The sequence below is a fragment of the Hippopotamus amphibius genome, chromosome X (assembly GCF_030028045.1).
Source record: "Hippopotamus amphibius kiboko isolate mHipAmp2 chromosome X, mHipAmp2.hap2, whole genome shotgun sequence".
In the NCBI taxonomy this organism is placed as follows: domain Eukaryota; kingdom Metazoa; phylum Chordata; class Mammalia; order Artiodactyla; family Hippopotamidae; genus Hippopotamus; species Hippopotamus amphibius.
Window position 1 is genome coordinate 22,504,589 of NC_080203.1, and position 15,847 is coordinate 22,520,435.

Consider the following 15,847-nt stretch of genomic DNA (forward strand, 5'->3'; position numbering starts at 1 on the left):
ATACCTGCCAACTGGAAAGGTTACTGCAAGGGTTGTAAATCTCTAGCACAAAGACTGGAATTCTAGAATTGCCTGTATTTCCCCTTCCTGTCCATTTCATCATAAACTGGGGTCACAAATTCAAGGGCCATATTTATGAACCCAAATTTAGGATACACACTCTGGTAAGTACCAAAAGTACCAAGTATATTCCCAGGGACAGTAGATTTTGCTCAAAACTCCAGGACATCTAGCTGTTAAAAACTACAGCTCTTTCAATGATTCTAATACTCAAGGGAGTAAAAGAATTCAGCCTCAGAGATTTTACATACAGAAATAGTAAAAGCATAACTGAATTTCACTACATTTGAAAAATACAGTTCCCTTCCAATTCTACCGCGCAGCTGAACAGGCTGCAGCTTCAGCGATGCCTGCGGTCACTGGCATTAGAGGACTCCCGCTCCCGGGAGTGCCTGGCCTTTTTATGCCTGTGGGATTTATCCCGGCTCCTACTTCTACTTCTACTTCTGTGATTACGCCCCTCAGAGCGCCCATCGTGCCGGCTGGAATGTGCATCTGAGCTTCGACCTCTGTCTCTATCCCTGTTCTTGTCTTCTCTCTCTTCCCTCCTGCTTGATGACTTGTGTTCGTGCTTGGGCTTCTCCTTCCTCGGCTCCCTCTCTCGGTCCTCTGTTCCACCACGGTGGGTCGTCCTGACCTCAAGGGAGCTGGGGTGCGGCTTCCGCACCTCCCTGGACTCTGATTTCTGACCCCTCTCTGCCTTCTCTGAGTTCTTATCACTGTGCTTTTTAGAGCCAGGTTCATACTTTTCCTTTATCGTCTTGCTTCTGGGCAACGAAGAGGAGGCTGGCTGTTCTGCCTGTACCTCCTGGTCAGTCTTCTCTTTGTCTTTCTTTCTTTTCTTTTTTTCCTTTTTGTCTGGAGGAAAAGAGGGGTGCAGTAAATAAGAAAAGGAAGATGGAGGATATGCAAAAGGAAAGCATCTTTGGCAGCAGCGTGAAGCAGTCATAGTCTCTACTTCCAAAAAAGTGCCTCCAAAAAGTCAAGGTGGATGTCTGTCACCCTTGACGTGCCAAGTTGTTGTATAAGCCAACTCCTGCTCTTAATTATCTCTTTAAAGACCCTACCTCCAAATACAGTCACATTCTGAGGTACTAGGGGGTTAGGTCTCCAACATACGCATTTTGGTGGACAGAATTCAGCCCATACCATTAGCTTTCCACTGATACCTCTCCTTTCCCAATTAAAGTAAGGTTCCCCACACCTTCCCCCTTCACACTTAAGAACTGATGACCAACTCTAGGTGAATGCTAAGAAGAGCAAACACTAAGCCTACCCAGAATCTTCTCTTGGGCCTTAAAGCTTTACCTTTTTTGTGTTTTTTGGTGGGTTTGTCATCTTCAGGGCCCTCAGATGAACTTGGTGACAGGGTGTGAGCCCCACAGCCCCTCTCCTGCAGCTCTCTGGTGACATCATCCATTTCTTCTGAGTCCTTAGGAGCCCGATAGTTAGACACATGATCCACTCGGATAGTTCTTCCTTTGATCTAAGACAGACAGGCACTGCTTGAGCAAAGACAGGCCTCCTATCTAACTATCTGAACCCAGCTGCAGAAATCCATGATTTAAACCATTCCCATTACCTTCCTGCTAATTCTATTTCTAGGGAAATCTCGAAAGCAGACCCGCCCAACTGGTGTGTCACAGCACATATCCCTACACATTAATTCGCCCAGCCCTCAGGGCAGCCAGGTGGGGCCTGGGGCAGCTGGAGCCCCCGGGGCAGTTGTACTAGGCAGCCTCATCAGTTTACTCCAGAGTGCCATACAAATATCTTCAGGGTCTACGGGTGCAGGGAAGTGAAAGGAGCCTGGGAAGTACTGCCTCAAAGCACAAGCAGCAGGGAAAACTGCTGAGAGTTTAGATGCACAAACAATGAATTACTCCCAATCTGTAACATTAATTTACAGTGAAACATACCATGAAAAAGCCTGGCAGCTAGAGGGAATTCTTGAAATTGAGCCTGACACTCCAGCTGCTTTCTTGACACAGCAGTTAGGATGAGGCCAAAGCAGACCAATAGTTGGGGGAAGGAATCTAGAAAGGACTACTTTCTTTTTTCTTAAGCCCTCACACCTTGCTCTAACCCCACCATACTGGAACAACTGGGTCACAGTGATACTATCGCTGCGAATCACAACTCTCCAGGTGAACAGCAAAAAATTAACCCCTCACTTAAAACAAAAACATTCAGGCAGATACAGATTTAATCTATAGGCAAAGCCATCTGAAATTTGAAATGTCTGGCTTTTACTATTCCATTCAAGAGCAAGTTTTTATTCTTACCTTTAAGCCTAAGCACTTTGTATCATCTATCCTATTCCCCATTTCAAAACATTTTTGAAAACCTTCCTGTTATGGTAACTCCCTTGACTGCTGGCTCTCTTAAAAAATCAAGCCTAGAACCTTGTCCACCCTGTCCTGTAATCTCCAGCTGTTCCACACTGGTGCAATCAGTTACAAACTCTCCAAGTCACGAGTCATCCCTCCGACCTGTGACAATGCTTGTTCAATGGCAGTGCTTTACCTAAACGAGCAGAGGGACCATGTAGAGCAAAGATAAGCCTGACTTGCCCCATCCCCTTCTCTCAGCCCAATGTCTCACTGACAAGGGTGGAAGAAAGGGGAACACAGGAGAGAAAACTTCATAATGAGTTACTTTCATAGAATTTCTCATCAGTTTTTAACTAGGGAATTTCCAGGGCCCAGTATTGCTAAGTCAGTGGAGACATATGACAGACATACATGGCTATGTCCTCAACCATGGCACCACAATGAAGACCCCACATTCCCTGACACAGGACAGCAAGGAAGAGCAGTGTTTGCTCGTCTCTTTGTTCTCCAAAATACCAGAAATGAGAATGGAGTGTGAGGAGGGAAAAGTGAGAAATAGAGAGGCCTGGCTGGGTGCAGGGTGAGGTGGGGGGCGGGGGGGGGGGGTCAGGTACCTATCTATGCTCCTGATGAGATGGTTTGCTAAGAGATGGGGAAAAGGAACAAGTGCTGGCACGGTCATGAGCCAATGGAATTATTTCCTGGGATCACTTCCTGGTCAGTATGTCCCCACACCTCTGCAACCCTCGCAACACACCCAGCTGATCAGTACTGCCCTTGAGCCTGCAGCTATCAGGTGGGAAATGGAATTGAACCCCAACACACAGGAAAAGTCCTGCTTAGTAAGCATACTCACCTTGATCCCATTAAAATTGTCAACAGCCAGAATTGTGCTCCTCTGGTCTTCATAGCAGAGGAAACAGAATCCTTTGGATTTCCCAGTCTTCTTGTCCCGTACCAGATTAATGTTAACAATCTCCCCGTATCTATTTATTTTATAAAAAAGTAAGACACTATTGATTTAAAATGCAAAAACTTTCAGGTTGGATGACAAAAAATTCAAATAACACAGTCTGTACAGGAAACAACTCTAGAATAAGATGACAAAGAAAGGTTGAAAATAAAAAGTTAGACAAGGATATATCAAGAACACCCAATTAAAAAATGGTTGGTACTATTAGGATCAAAGATGAATTCAAAGCCAACAACAACAACAAAAACATTTAAATATGACTAAGAGGGCTCTTTTACACTGAAAAAGGTCCTAACACACAACAAAGGTATAAGTCATGAAACTTTATGCATAAATTAACAAATCAAAAAAATTATTTATTTATTTATTTATTATTTTGGGGGGGGGTACACCAAGTTCAATCATCTGTTTTTATACACATATCCCCGTATTCCCTCCCTCCCCTGACTCCTCCCCCAAATACAAAGAGAAACTAAGAGTGAAAGTTATGAGAGATTTTAACATATCACTTTGAGTTCATAACACATAAAGTTGAGAAAAATAGGCCAGAGGAATTAACATAAAATTATATAATATAAATACAAACATATAATTAATAATATGACAGCTATATTGTTAAAAATATTAACATCAGACTAGTCAAATATATAGATATATCTGTACAAAAAATGAGAGTTTCTCAAGAATCCACGAAACACATATTAAAACTGACTATAGACTAGGTCTCAAAGTAAACCTCAATCATCTCCAAAAATAGCACAGACCATGTTCTCCAATCACAATGTTATACAGATGAAAATAATATTTTAAAACAAAAAATACCCTAACTAGAACTTGAAACCTATTCTCCAAGCTAACAACTGGATGTAAGAGAAAGTAAAACCAAATAAAGAAAAAAAAAATCAATGGTAGACTATTTAGAAAATAACAAAAATGGGAATATATACCAAAACTTATGGGATGTGGCTAAAACCACACTTAGGAAAATCTGTAACCTTAAGGAATTTTATTGTTAAAAAGGAAAGAATGAATATAAGAGAAAGCAAATCTAAGGAAAGTAGATGGGAGTTAATAAAGATAAAGGCAGAAATTAATTAAATAGAAAACATTCTACCTTACTCCTTATACAAAGATTAATTCCAGAAAAGTTAAAGCTTCATAAATTTAAAAATATAGTCATAAAAATAAAATAGTAATTGATGGATATGTTATGACATGATCACATACAGGTACCTCAGCCCAAAATCTAGCATCTTACTTAAAAGAAAATACTAGAAACAATTCAACTAAGGTCAGGAACTATTTAGCACTATTTAATATTGTAGGTATTGGCCACTGCAATTAGGAGAAAACAGATTTAAAAAATGGAAAAAGAAGTACAACTGTCTCATATGAAGATTATATATGATGGCATATATAGAAAACCCAAGAGAAGCAATGATAAACAATGATAAAAACAAATAATATAACAAATCTGTAAGGTAACAGGATATAAAGTTAACAAAAATAAATCACCCTCTACTCACAAACAATAAGCAGTGGATACAATGAAAGAGGAACCCTGTTTATAATAGCAACAACAAAAAAGATAAAATACTTAGAAACAAACTTAACAACAAGCAACGTACAAAGTCTATATAAAGAAAACTTAAAATTACCAAAAGACACAAAAACAGTTTTGAATAAATACAAAGACATCCCTTTTGCTTGCATAGGATGACTCAACATCATAAAGATATCAAAATCTTCTCCCAAGTTAATACTTGTATATGATAGGGGTGACACCCCAATTTGCTGGGGGAAAATATGGACTTTTTAATAAATGTTGTTGGGACAACTGGATAGCCATTTGAAAAAACATGAAATTGGATCCGTATCTCACACTTCACATCATAATAACTCTAAATGCACCAGAGATTTCAATGTATAAAATTGAAACCATACAAGCACTACAAGATAACACAGATGAGTGGGTGGGGAGAAATACTTTCTAACTATGACTCAAAATCCAGAAGCAATAAAAGACTGATAAATTTGACCAGATAAAATACTAGAAGAGAGACTATAAAGGAACAGCATGAGGGAGTTTTGGAAGTGATGGAACTGTTCATCCTATTTGTGGGGGTGATTACACAAATCTATTCATGTATTAAAACTCACAGGATTGTACATCCCCTAAAAAGTCAATGTTACCATAAGATAATTTAAATATGAATAAACGAATGCATAAAAATTAAAAAATAATAATTTTGCATAGCAAAAAATCACAATAAGCAAAGTCAAAAGTCAAATGACAAACTAGGAGAAAATGTTTGCAATTTATATCATCAGGTTAAGGACTAGAAAGCCATTTTTTTCCTTTTGCTATAAAGGACATTATCAGGACTACTGCTGAGGCTGAGTAAAGTGTACAGATTAGACAGTAATACTGTAACAGTGTTGATTTCCTGTATTTGATCACTATACTGAGGTTAAACAAGCAAATTTCCTTGTATTTTGGGAAATATACATTGAAGAATTTAGGGGTAAATGGGCATCATGTTTGCAACTGACTCTCAAATGGTTCAGGAAAAAAATAATATGTATAAATGGAGAGAAATAATAACAAAGCAAATGTGGTAAGACGCCAACATCTGGCGACTCTGAGTGAAGAGGATACAAGTATTCTTTACACTATTTTATAACTTTCCTGTTTTAAGCCAGAAATTATTTCAAAATAAAAAGTAAAAGAAAAAAGGAATACAGGAGCTGGCTTGAAGGAACTCCTACAGACCAAAGTGGGACAATTTGAGCATCAAGAAACAATAATAATGGCAATGTAATATAACACATCAAATTAAAAAAATAAGTCCACAGCAATACAATACATGATAAAGTGTTATAACAATAAGTTAATATCCTTAATACATGAAGGGCTCTTGTAAAGTCAGTAAGAAAACAAGGAACCCACTAATAGGGAAAAAATAGGTAAATGATATGAATAGACAATTTACAAAGAAAAAGAAATAATAAGAGTGTGTAAATCTATGAAAATATGTTCAACCTCCCTGATGATGAAATAAAGGCAAAGTAAAATAATAATGAGAAGCCATGTGGCCAATATTTTTTAAAATATTTGGCATACCAAATTGTACACTCTAAACATATGCAGTTTATTGTAAAAAATTAAAAATTAAAGAAAAAAAAAGAAGCTAAGTGCTAAAAACCATGATCAATTTGCAGCAAACCGCACTTGAGGTTTACTGTCGGAAACTGAACCAGCAATCTAAGTCCACGATTTCTTTTCCAATTTTTTCCCATTTCATTTAGACCACTAGACCAAACATCTGACACCCATATGGAACCTTCCTCTCCTTTTGGTCAACCTCTGAGTGTCACTAAGTAAGAAACTAGTCCTTAATTTACATTAAAAAAGTAAATTCTATGCAGCTTCATACCAAAAAAGCAAATAACCCAATCCACAAATGGGCAGAAGACCTAAATAGACATTTCTCCAAAGAAGACATACAGATGGCCAACAAACACATGAAAAGATGCTCCACATCACTAATCATCAGAGAAATGCAAGTCAAAGCCACAATGAGGGATCACCTCACACCAGTCAGAATGGCCATCATCACAAAGTCTGGAAACAACAAATGTTGGAGAGGGTGTGGAGAAAAGGGAACTCTCCTGCACTGTTGGTGGGACTGTAAGTTGGTACAGCCACTATGGAAAACAATTTGGAGGTGCCTTAAAAAACTACAAATAGAACTACCATATGATCCAGTAATCCCACTCCTGGGCATATACCCAAAGAAAACCATAATCCCAAAAGAAACTTGTACCATAATGTTTATTGCAGCACTATTTACAATAGCCAGGACATGGAAGCAACCTAAATGCCCATCAACAAATGAATGGATACAGAAGATGTGGCATATATATACAATGGAATATTACTCAGCTATAAAAAGGGATGAGATGGAGCTATATGTAATGAGGTGGATAGAACTACAATCTGTCATACAGAGTGAAGTAAGTCAGAAAGAGAAGGACAAATATTGTATGCTAACTCACATATACGGAATCTAAAAATGGTACTGATGAACTCAGTGACAAGAACAAGGAAGCAGATACAGAGAATGGACTGGAGAACTCGAGGTATGGGAGGGGGCTGGGGGTGAAGGGGAAACTGAGACGAAGCGAGAGAGTAGCACAGACATATATATACTACCAACTGTAAAATAGTCAGTGGGAAGTTGTTGTATAACAAAGGGAGTCCAACTCGAGGATGGAAGATGCCTTAGAGGACTGGGGCAGGGAGGGTGGGGGGGACTCGAGGGGGGGGCGTCAAGGAAGGGAGGGAATATGGGGATATGTGTATAAAAACAGTTGATTGAACCTGGTGTACCGCCCAAAAAAAAAATAATTAAAAAAAAAAAAAAGTAAATTCTAATAATGCAGTTTCACTAGAATTTACAGTGAGATGCTTAGTATGTATTCTTTCTCTTGTCTTTTAAGAAATATAATAAACAGTGAATTCACTAAAGATTTCATGTGTAAAACTGAGAGCAATTAAAGTCTAGTTTAATGTACTTCTACTATATTAGTGATCACTTAAGCAAACAGTTATTTAATGTTCATGACTGTACTACATGTATAAATTTAGATGAACAATCTAAGAATTGGTTAACCTTGATTAATACTCTATATGAAAGTAATGCCATTCTATTTAAATAAAAAATTGGGTTTTGTTAGACAATTTTTCCTTCTTATCTACAATATATTCTGGTTTTAATTTATTCACTTTAAAACTCAAAACAATGGCCCAAGATTGTGAATTTTTTTTTCACGAAACTATAACTAAAACCCACATTAAAAACCCACCTGCATTCATGCTAAAAAAAAAAAAGAGAGACGAGGCATGAAATAGTTTCTAGAGAATCAGTAGCAGGCCACACTCTGCAAAGCCATCACATGGTAATAGTGGTCAGTTTGGGATTAAATAGACAATATACAATATACAATCATTCTTACCTATGTCCATGTTGGAAACAATAAATAATTTTGTCCAAAATATTAATTTTTTACTTCATGCTCCTACACAGTGAAAGATCATATATACAAATGTCATAATTTCATGTTTTAGAGCATTAAAAGCTCTACTGACATTAAAAAAAACCATTACTGATTAGGATTCAGAAAAATGAACATTCTAAGTGACAGTGGAAATTGATACAACCTTTTCAGAGAGTAATTTGGCAATGTTCATAAAACATCTTAAAAACGCTACCATATTAATCCAGTAATTTCAATAAGGAAACCATCAGGGATGCATACAAAGATGTTACACTACAATGTATGTTGCAGTATAATTTATAACAGCAAAATATTGGAAATAATGCCCAACATTGATAAGAAGACAATAAAGAAATACACCAAGACGTTAAGAGTTTTTCCTTAAAGTACATTCTATTTTCTTCTTTATACTTTTTCTTCTTGCCAAATGTTCTATAATGACTATATATTACTCTGATAATCAGAAAACAAAATATTTTTTGAAAGCCACTCTTATCAGTGGCAAAGGCAATCTTCACAGAGAGCAATGTGTATAGCCGGAACAGAGAATCAGAATAAACACACACACTAGCTGATCATCACTCAATGCAAATAAGACAAAAACAGCTCCCAGATGGAAGGCTGGACCAGGTAGAGGTATAACAAAGGGGTGGAAATTATAGGCTGTACCTGCTGTGAACTTCCCAATACCCAGGAGTTGGAGGAAGCAGCCTCTGTCCCTGTCAGGGCCGTCTACCATGGCCTTCTTGCCCAATTTCTTTCCCATGGCCTTCTGCCCTATATGCTGCCCAACTATTCAGCCAGAACCTGCTGCCCCCTAAGTTGCCCAACCACTCAGCCAAGGCCCTCTTCCAACTGGATGGCCCAATCATGCCCTGCCATGGCAATGACTCTGCCAGGGTGTGCTAGCTGTGTTTGTTTGCCCAACCCTTTTTACCATGGTCCTCTGCCCCTGAGGACTACACAGCCCAGGGGTCATGGCCCTCTGCTTCTGTGAGCTGCCAAGGTCTCCTGACCGTATGGACTAACTACTCTGTGTAGCTCTGCGGTTGTGCCCAACCGCTCTCCTACCAGCAGCACTACTAATGTGAGCTCCCAAGACCCAGCTCACATTCAGTGCTGCTGCTATCATCCCATAGCAGACTGAAGAATATAAGGTTCTCCTATACATTCTTATTCCTCATCAGCCTGTGATTCTCAGCCTCCGGGTAAAGAGACTGGCTCTGCTCACTAACCTTAAAACTCATCTAGAAACAAAGAAAGCAAATTATTGCCTAAACCTTTTGCTTTTTTCTCAATTCCTCTGTGCTTTGCCCTAATCCTACAATGCCACACAGGTGTGGGCCAAGAAGGGCCCCATGATCATGAATTACCACTAGTTTGTAGGAGCCCGAGGAGATGGGCCAACACAGTACCTTCCTGGGAGTTCTAGTCCGTTCCAATGAAGGCCTCAGTGAAAAAGCAATAAAAATAGACCAGAATCCCCAAGACAGCCTTCCACATTGGGAAAGTTCCAGAACCATGTCCTGGGACTGATCTAAACTAGAGAAGAAGCTCCAGCCCTCCCCATGCAGGGAGGCCAGTCAGCCTAGAATTAAAATAAGCAGCTTTTGTGATGCTATAAAATGGGTTATGGAAGCAAACTACTCTGATGACTCAGAAGGCAGGAAATGAAAGGGGACTTACTGTGAGAACACACAGATGATGTCCCCTTCAGTCAGCTCATAAGGAAGCCCTCCTAGAAGAGAAAAACACATTTCAGTTCAGCAAACATTTACCAAGTGTCTACTATGTGCCATGCATGCGCTAGGCCAGGCACTGGGATACAAAGAAGAGTAAACATCGGGGCCTGCCCTCAAAGAACTCATGGTCTGATGCAATGACAGAAGCACAGAGAAGATGTAGCAGCAGTACAGGAAAAAACAGTGATTGACTTTGTGTGGAAAGGTCAGGGCCACCCCTAACCAAACTAATCCTCCTCACATTCAAAATCTTCTGGACAAAGCAGATAGTTTCCAGCACAAAACTTGGCTTCCATAAACATATCTTGAACTCATGTGCTCTTTATCTACAAATTCATAGCTAAGGTCCAAAATCAGTTTAAATATGCAAATATTAACCCCACCTCACACAGACTAAGGATTATAAAGTCAATTGTTAAGCATTTCATAGGAAATAAATTCCCCTGCAAATGTTTCCTTCCTCATCAGTAGAATGGGGATATTAGTACTTACTTCACAGAATTGTTTATAAGAATTAAATAAAATAATAATATAAAATGCTTAGCACAATGTCTGGTGCAATAACCTCTTTGAATAAACTGTCAAATTACTGGATGTGACACAAGTGAATGCAGAGATGGTGATATGGCCATGGATAGAAAGCAAGAGCTAATCAGATGAGGAAAATAAATTTTGAGGGAAGGGGGATGGGGGGAGGAGAAGGGAGTTGGCAGTAATATGGGATAATGGCTAAGACCATGAGTTCTAATTCCATAGTTCTACCTATTCCATTTGCTAGTTAAGTGACCTGAAGGAAGTCCATTAACTTCTCTGCACCTCAGTTTCCTTAGCTGTATAAATGGAGGGATGGTGGGGGTGATAATAACGGTCTCTGAGAAACTAAGTGGCACGATTCTCAGCACAGTGAATGGCAGGCAGTACCTACCATAAGCACTGACTTGGCAGAGAGAGCAAACTAGAAATGAGGGAGAAAAAAAGATATGGAAAACAGATTTACAGGCAGAGAGCGGAAGGAAATAAAAGTGGGTGATGAATGTCGGGAGGAATGAACGGCGGGAACGCTGATATGTGAGGAAGCAGGCCAGGAGAGAATGAAGAGCCCTACGGGAGAAAGATGCGGGCCTCACCCAGGAAGATCCAGGCGCTGTCCTTGTACTCGGAGTGCCAAGACACCTTCTCCGCCACCCCCAGCTGGACCTCACGCTCATTTAGCTCGTTGATTAGCTTCACTTTAGTTAAAGGGCTGCACAGGGGGCGGAAAAAGCGGACAAGTAAGCGGCCCGGCCTGAGAGGTACAGGAGAGCAAAACTGGGGAACTAATTTTCTAGTCTCCCCGCCTCTCCCGCCTCTCGACCCAGCAGATGCTCCACCACCTCAGCCCCGGTGGGCCACCCCCCACTCCCCTTCCCGCCCCCCAGGGAAGCTGAGGCCTTACTTCATCTTCGCGGGTTCGCGCTCAGAACCTACGAAGCAACTTCCGGAAGAGGCGGCATGACGCATGCGCGACCCCGGCGCCGCGCGCTCATTGGTCTCCGCGGAGCTTGCGCGGCGCCTGAGGAGCGCTGCCGCGCCGGGGGCGTGGCGCCTGCGCACTAGGTGAGGAAGCGGCTTTCCTGGTTCTTTAGGACTGGCTCTTTTGAGAGTTTTTCTCTGGTCCCTCCGTTCCTTCCTCTGTGACATTAGGCAAGAGTGCGAGCCTGGTCTGTTACAGGACTCCTAGCTCCTGAAGGATGCGTGGGATTGATTGGGTTAGCTATAAATGTTTGCTGAACTAACACTAAAAATGGTGCCTGATAAGGTGACTTGAGCCCAGCCTTCGCTCCCAGCCAATTACTCACACGCACACCCCCATCAAAGCATCCCTGTTCAGGAGTGACAGCAGAAAAGTGAAGAAGGTATGTGATAGGGTAAATCTTTTTTGCTTCTCGAATCCGAATGTATAGGCAACTGACAAGTGTGCCTCCATAGACTGAATTGACTACCCAGATTTGTGTGAAAGCTGCTACTCCTTTTCCATAGTGTCAGCTATAAATTGGCACTTGCCATCTACATCTACTACAATGATTAAATCACACGTGCTGCTGCAGCTGCTGCCCCTCCACATCCCCTGAAGGGACTTCAGGGTGGAGACCAGGAATGAGGCACTCTGTGCTTTGGAAAACAGGCCAGACGGAACAGGTCTTCAGATAGTTAGATGTTTTCAGGAGCTGAATTTATGAGCCCAACCCTCGCATCTCCTCATATCTAGAAAAGCACTAAATCTCTACATGGTGATGTCTGCTCCTTGTGACTAGCAGAAACCCCCTACCAAAAAATGTATTTGATTGCATGCACTCCTCCTTTACCAAGAATACATATATAGTAATCTTCCCCCCTGCCTCTTTGGAATAGTTTCTCAGAGCTATCTGGGATGCTGTCTCCTGGGCTGCAGTCCTAACTGCCCCAAATAAACTCAACTCACAACTCTCACATTGTGCAGTTTTTTTAAGTCGACAATAGTCTCTCTCCTCCTTAAGCGGGAGGTAGAAATTCACGTTGTTAAATTAATAGCTAACAAGCAGAAAATGCTAGATTGTGTGCTAATCAATTTACATGCATTGACCCTCTATCTGCATAACAACCCTGTGATGTCTGTAGATACAATTATTCTCTCCATTTTATAGAAGAAACTGAGGTTCAAAGGAGTTAAATAGCTTGAAAGATACTCTGTCTCTACCCATCAGGTCTGGTTGATTTATCAATCCTTACTGAGCATCCATATTTCTCCTGTACAGCAAGTCTATAGACAAGATTGTAAGGTTGGGTTCTCTGCCTGCAAAGAGCTAATAATATCTTTGAGGAGATAGGATATATCTGCTTGATAGATCTCAATCCAGAAATAGTTAGGAACCTGTAGAAGAGGTGGTGGCATATAATGTGTGACTAAACCATATTGAAGATTTGAATCCATCTTGCGTATGTCCACATGAGTATCTGGTCTCAGACCATGCATGGTCTAAAAGTGAAATTCCAGAGCTGTGCAGTTCTCTGTGCAGGCCTAGCTCAGAGCCCCAGAAACTAGGCACTTCATAAAAATACTTTGATGATGATGGTGATTATGACAACTGTACCCTCATGGTTCACCATGTCCCCGGTGTCTTGCCAAGAAGCAGAACAGTGGCTGCCTGTAAATTACAGTTTCTCTTCATTCATTCTGTGTCTCTTCCCCTCCCCAACTCCAACCCAGCTATTCATTAACTTTGTAGAATTACCTTGGCAATGAAAACTAAACAGTGACAGATTGCATACGGGTTTTATCTGCTCCTAGAAACCTTAGGTTGCTTAGTTGTAGGGTTGAAGTAGTCACTGCAAAATGGTAAACTAGCATGCAGCATCATCTGGCTGGATTCTTCAGGCAACTGTGAAATGAGAAAATTGGAGCAATACTTGGGCCTCGGACATCAGAGTTCAAAAGGAAGCTGAAGCAAAAGAGATTAAGACCAACCAAAAATTGGCCACCTTGGATGGCAAACCCTGGTCCTCCTCTCAGACATTAAATTCAGAGGCTCCTCTGGATATTCCCATCCCCTTTCCACTCAGACTTATGGAAATCTCTAGGCACCATGTTACCTACAAATTCCTACTAACTGGAAGCACATCCATGGAGATGTCTCAGGAAAACTGGGATGGTTTTCAGCTCTCCCAGTTTCTACTCCTTTCTCTACCAATAACATTCATTTAGCACCCATTGTATGTAGAGCTCATTTCTAGGTTCAGTGGGTAATGCTAAGGAAATCGAAGGCAGTCCCCACGTTCAAGGAAAGGCTGAACAATATGTCTAGCCAAATTCATCTCTCCACTTCCCACCACCACACCACGTCCCAAAACAGTCTTCCCTCCTGACTTCTCTATTTCAGGCAATGTTATCACCATTTTCCTGGTTGCCCAGGTTCAAAAACAGGGATGTCATATTGCAGTCTTCCCTATTCCTCACCCAAAGATATCTATCAAATCACCAATTCCTAATAATTGTGCCACAGCAGTGTCCATAAAACACATCCCATTTACTCTCAGTGGTGTTCTGAGTCATTGTCACATACCTCCTAACTCTTTCAGTACTCTTATAACTGTCCCAGCCCCTATTCTCCAGTCTTTCCTCCCACTGCTCCCCACCATGAAGCCTAAACTTCAGCCAGGCTCCACTTCTATTCATTCCTTCGAAGGCCCCTTTCATTATCCAACCTAGATACCTCTTCTGAGAGAGCCCCATACCCTGGGCCACTCTCCTCTCTCTGACTGAAACCTGCCCAAGCTCCAAACTCCTGTCAAGGCATCTGTCATGCAGGAAACCTTTCCTCACCTTGCCAGCCTGCAGTGATGGCTCCCACTTCAGAACTGCAGCACTTCACAACTCTTTTATGTTCTCCCCTTAGAAAGACTGTGAGATCCTAGAAGGTAAAGACTCTGCATCTTTAAACGCTCAACACCTCAAAGTTCAAACACTTTCCTGCACACATAGCAAGCACACAATACAATTATTGGTTAATGAAACTGAAAATACAACTATTTATGTTACCTTTATGGAAATAGATGAGGGTAAAGAGAAAGAGGCTTTTATTTTCCCTTTGTTCCTTTCTATACTGTTAGAATTTTCTTACCTTTATCCAGGTGTCTTACCTTTATCACATTTTTTATTGCCATATTCTCTTGGCAGAAAGGGCATGACTAATTTTCTTGAGTTTGTCTTTTATTCATTCATTCAACAAATATTTTTTGAGCAACTGTTATATGCTAGACACTGTTATAGGTGCTGGGGTTATAACAGTAAACAAAGCAAGTGGGATTCCTGTCCTTATGAAGTTTACATTCTTGTTGGGGAGAAGGAAAATAGACATATAAATATACATCTGGTGTTGATAAATACTATGAAGGAAAAATAAAGCATCATTAGGGGACAGAAAGTGAGAGAACATTGCTATTTTATAAAGTGTGTCAGTCAAAGGAGACCCCCTGATAAAGTGCATGGAAGCAGAGATCTGCAAGGAGATGAGGAGCAACCCATGGGGGTATCTGGGAGAAGAGTGTTCTAGGCAGTAGGAATAGTATGTGCAAAGGTCCTGAGACAGGAGTGTGTTTGAGAAACAACAAGGAGGCCAGAGTGGCTGGAGAGGAGCAGGCAAGGGAAAGAATGACAGGTTTTTGTTTATTTAACAAAATCTGATTTAGTACCCACCAAGTACTGGACACTGTTCTAGGTACTTTACACATATTAATTCATTTACTTCTCGCAACAACCCTATGAAGTAGATACTATTACCCCCATTTTTCCAATAAGGAAACTGAGGCACAGAGAGGTTTAGTCACTTGCCCTAGGTCATACAACTGGTAAATGGGAGAACCAGGATAGTGTGGCTCCAAAATCTGTACCCTTAGCCACTATGCACAGGATAAGTGGGGGTCAGAGGAGCAGATCAAGCATGGCCACGTTAGGTGGCAACTTTGGATTTTACTCAATTTGAGGTGAGAAGCCACCAAAAGATTTTAGTCTGACTTACATTTTAGAAGGGTCACCTTGGTCACAGACTGGAAGTGGCCAGGGGCAGGGGGTGAGGGTGGGGAATGTCTAGGGTAGAAGCAGGAAGACTAGTTAGGAAGCTCTGCAACAATTCAGGTAAGAGATGACGGTGGTTTGCCTCAGG

General features: G+C 40.9%; 1 protein-coding gene across 1 annotated transcript; it reads right to left on the reverse strand.

The window, feature by feature from the left end:
- Window positions 1-327: 327 nt before the first annotated feature.
- Window positions 328-11,669, reverse strand: RBMX2 (RNA binding motif protein X-linked 2). The gene is made up of 6 exons (XM_057717743.1): window positions 11,605-11,669; window positions 11,297-11,412; window positions 10,114-10,165; window positions 3,250-3,379; window positions 1,369-1,546; window positions 328-918 (listed from the first exon to the last, which is right to left on the reverse strand). Exons 1-6 carry the CDS (start codon window positions 11,667-11,669, stop codon window positions 401-403), a joined length of 1,059 nt encoding a protein of 352 aa, XP_057573726.1. The 3' UTR covers window positions 328-400.
- Between the last annotated feature and the right edge of the window lie 4,178 nt (window positions 11,670-15,847).

Bases quoted from the DNA above. Each gene is read 5' to 3' on its own strand.
- RBMX2 (XM_057717743.1), bottom strand. From the start codon at position 11,669: ATGCGTCATGCCGCCTCTTCCGGAAGTTGCTTCGTAGGTTCTGAGCGC. The intron at 1,547-3,249 runs GTGAGTATGCTT...TGTCTGTCTTAG, and splicing joins ACAATTTTAATGGGATCAAG to ATCAAAGGAAGAACTATCCG. The intron at 919-1,368 runs GTAAAGCTTTAA...CTTTTCCTCCAG, and splicing joins CACCAAAAAACACAAAAAAG to ACAAAAAGGAAAAAAAGAAA.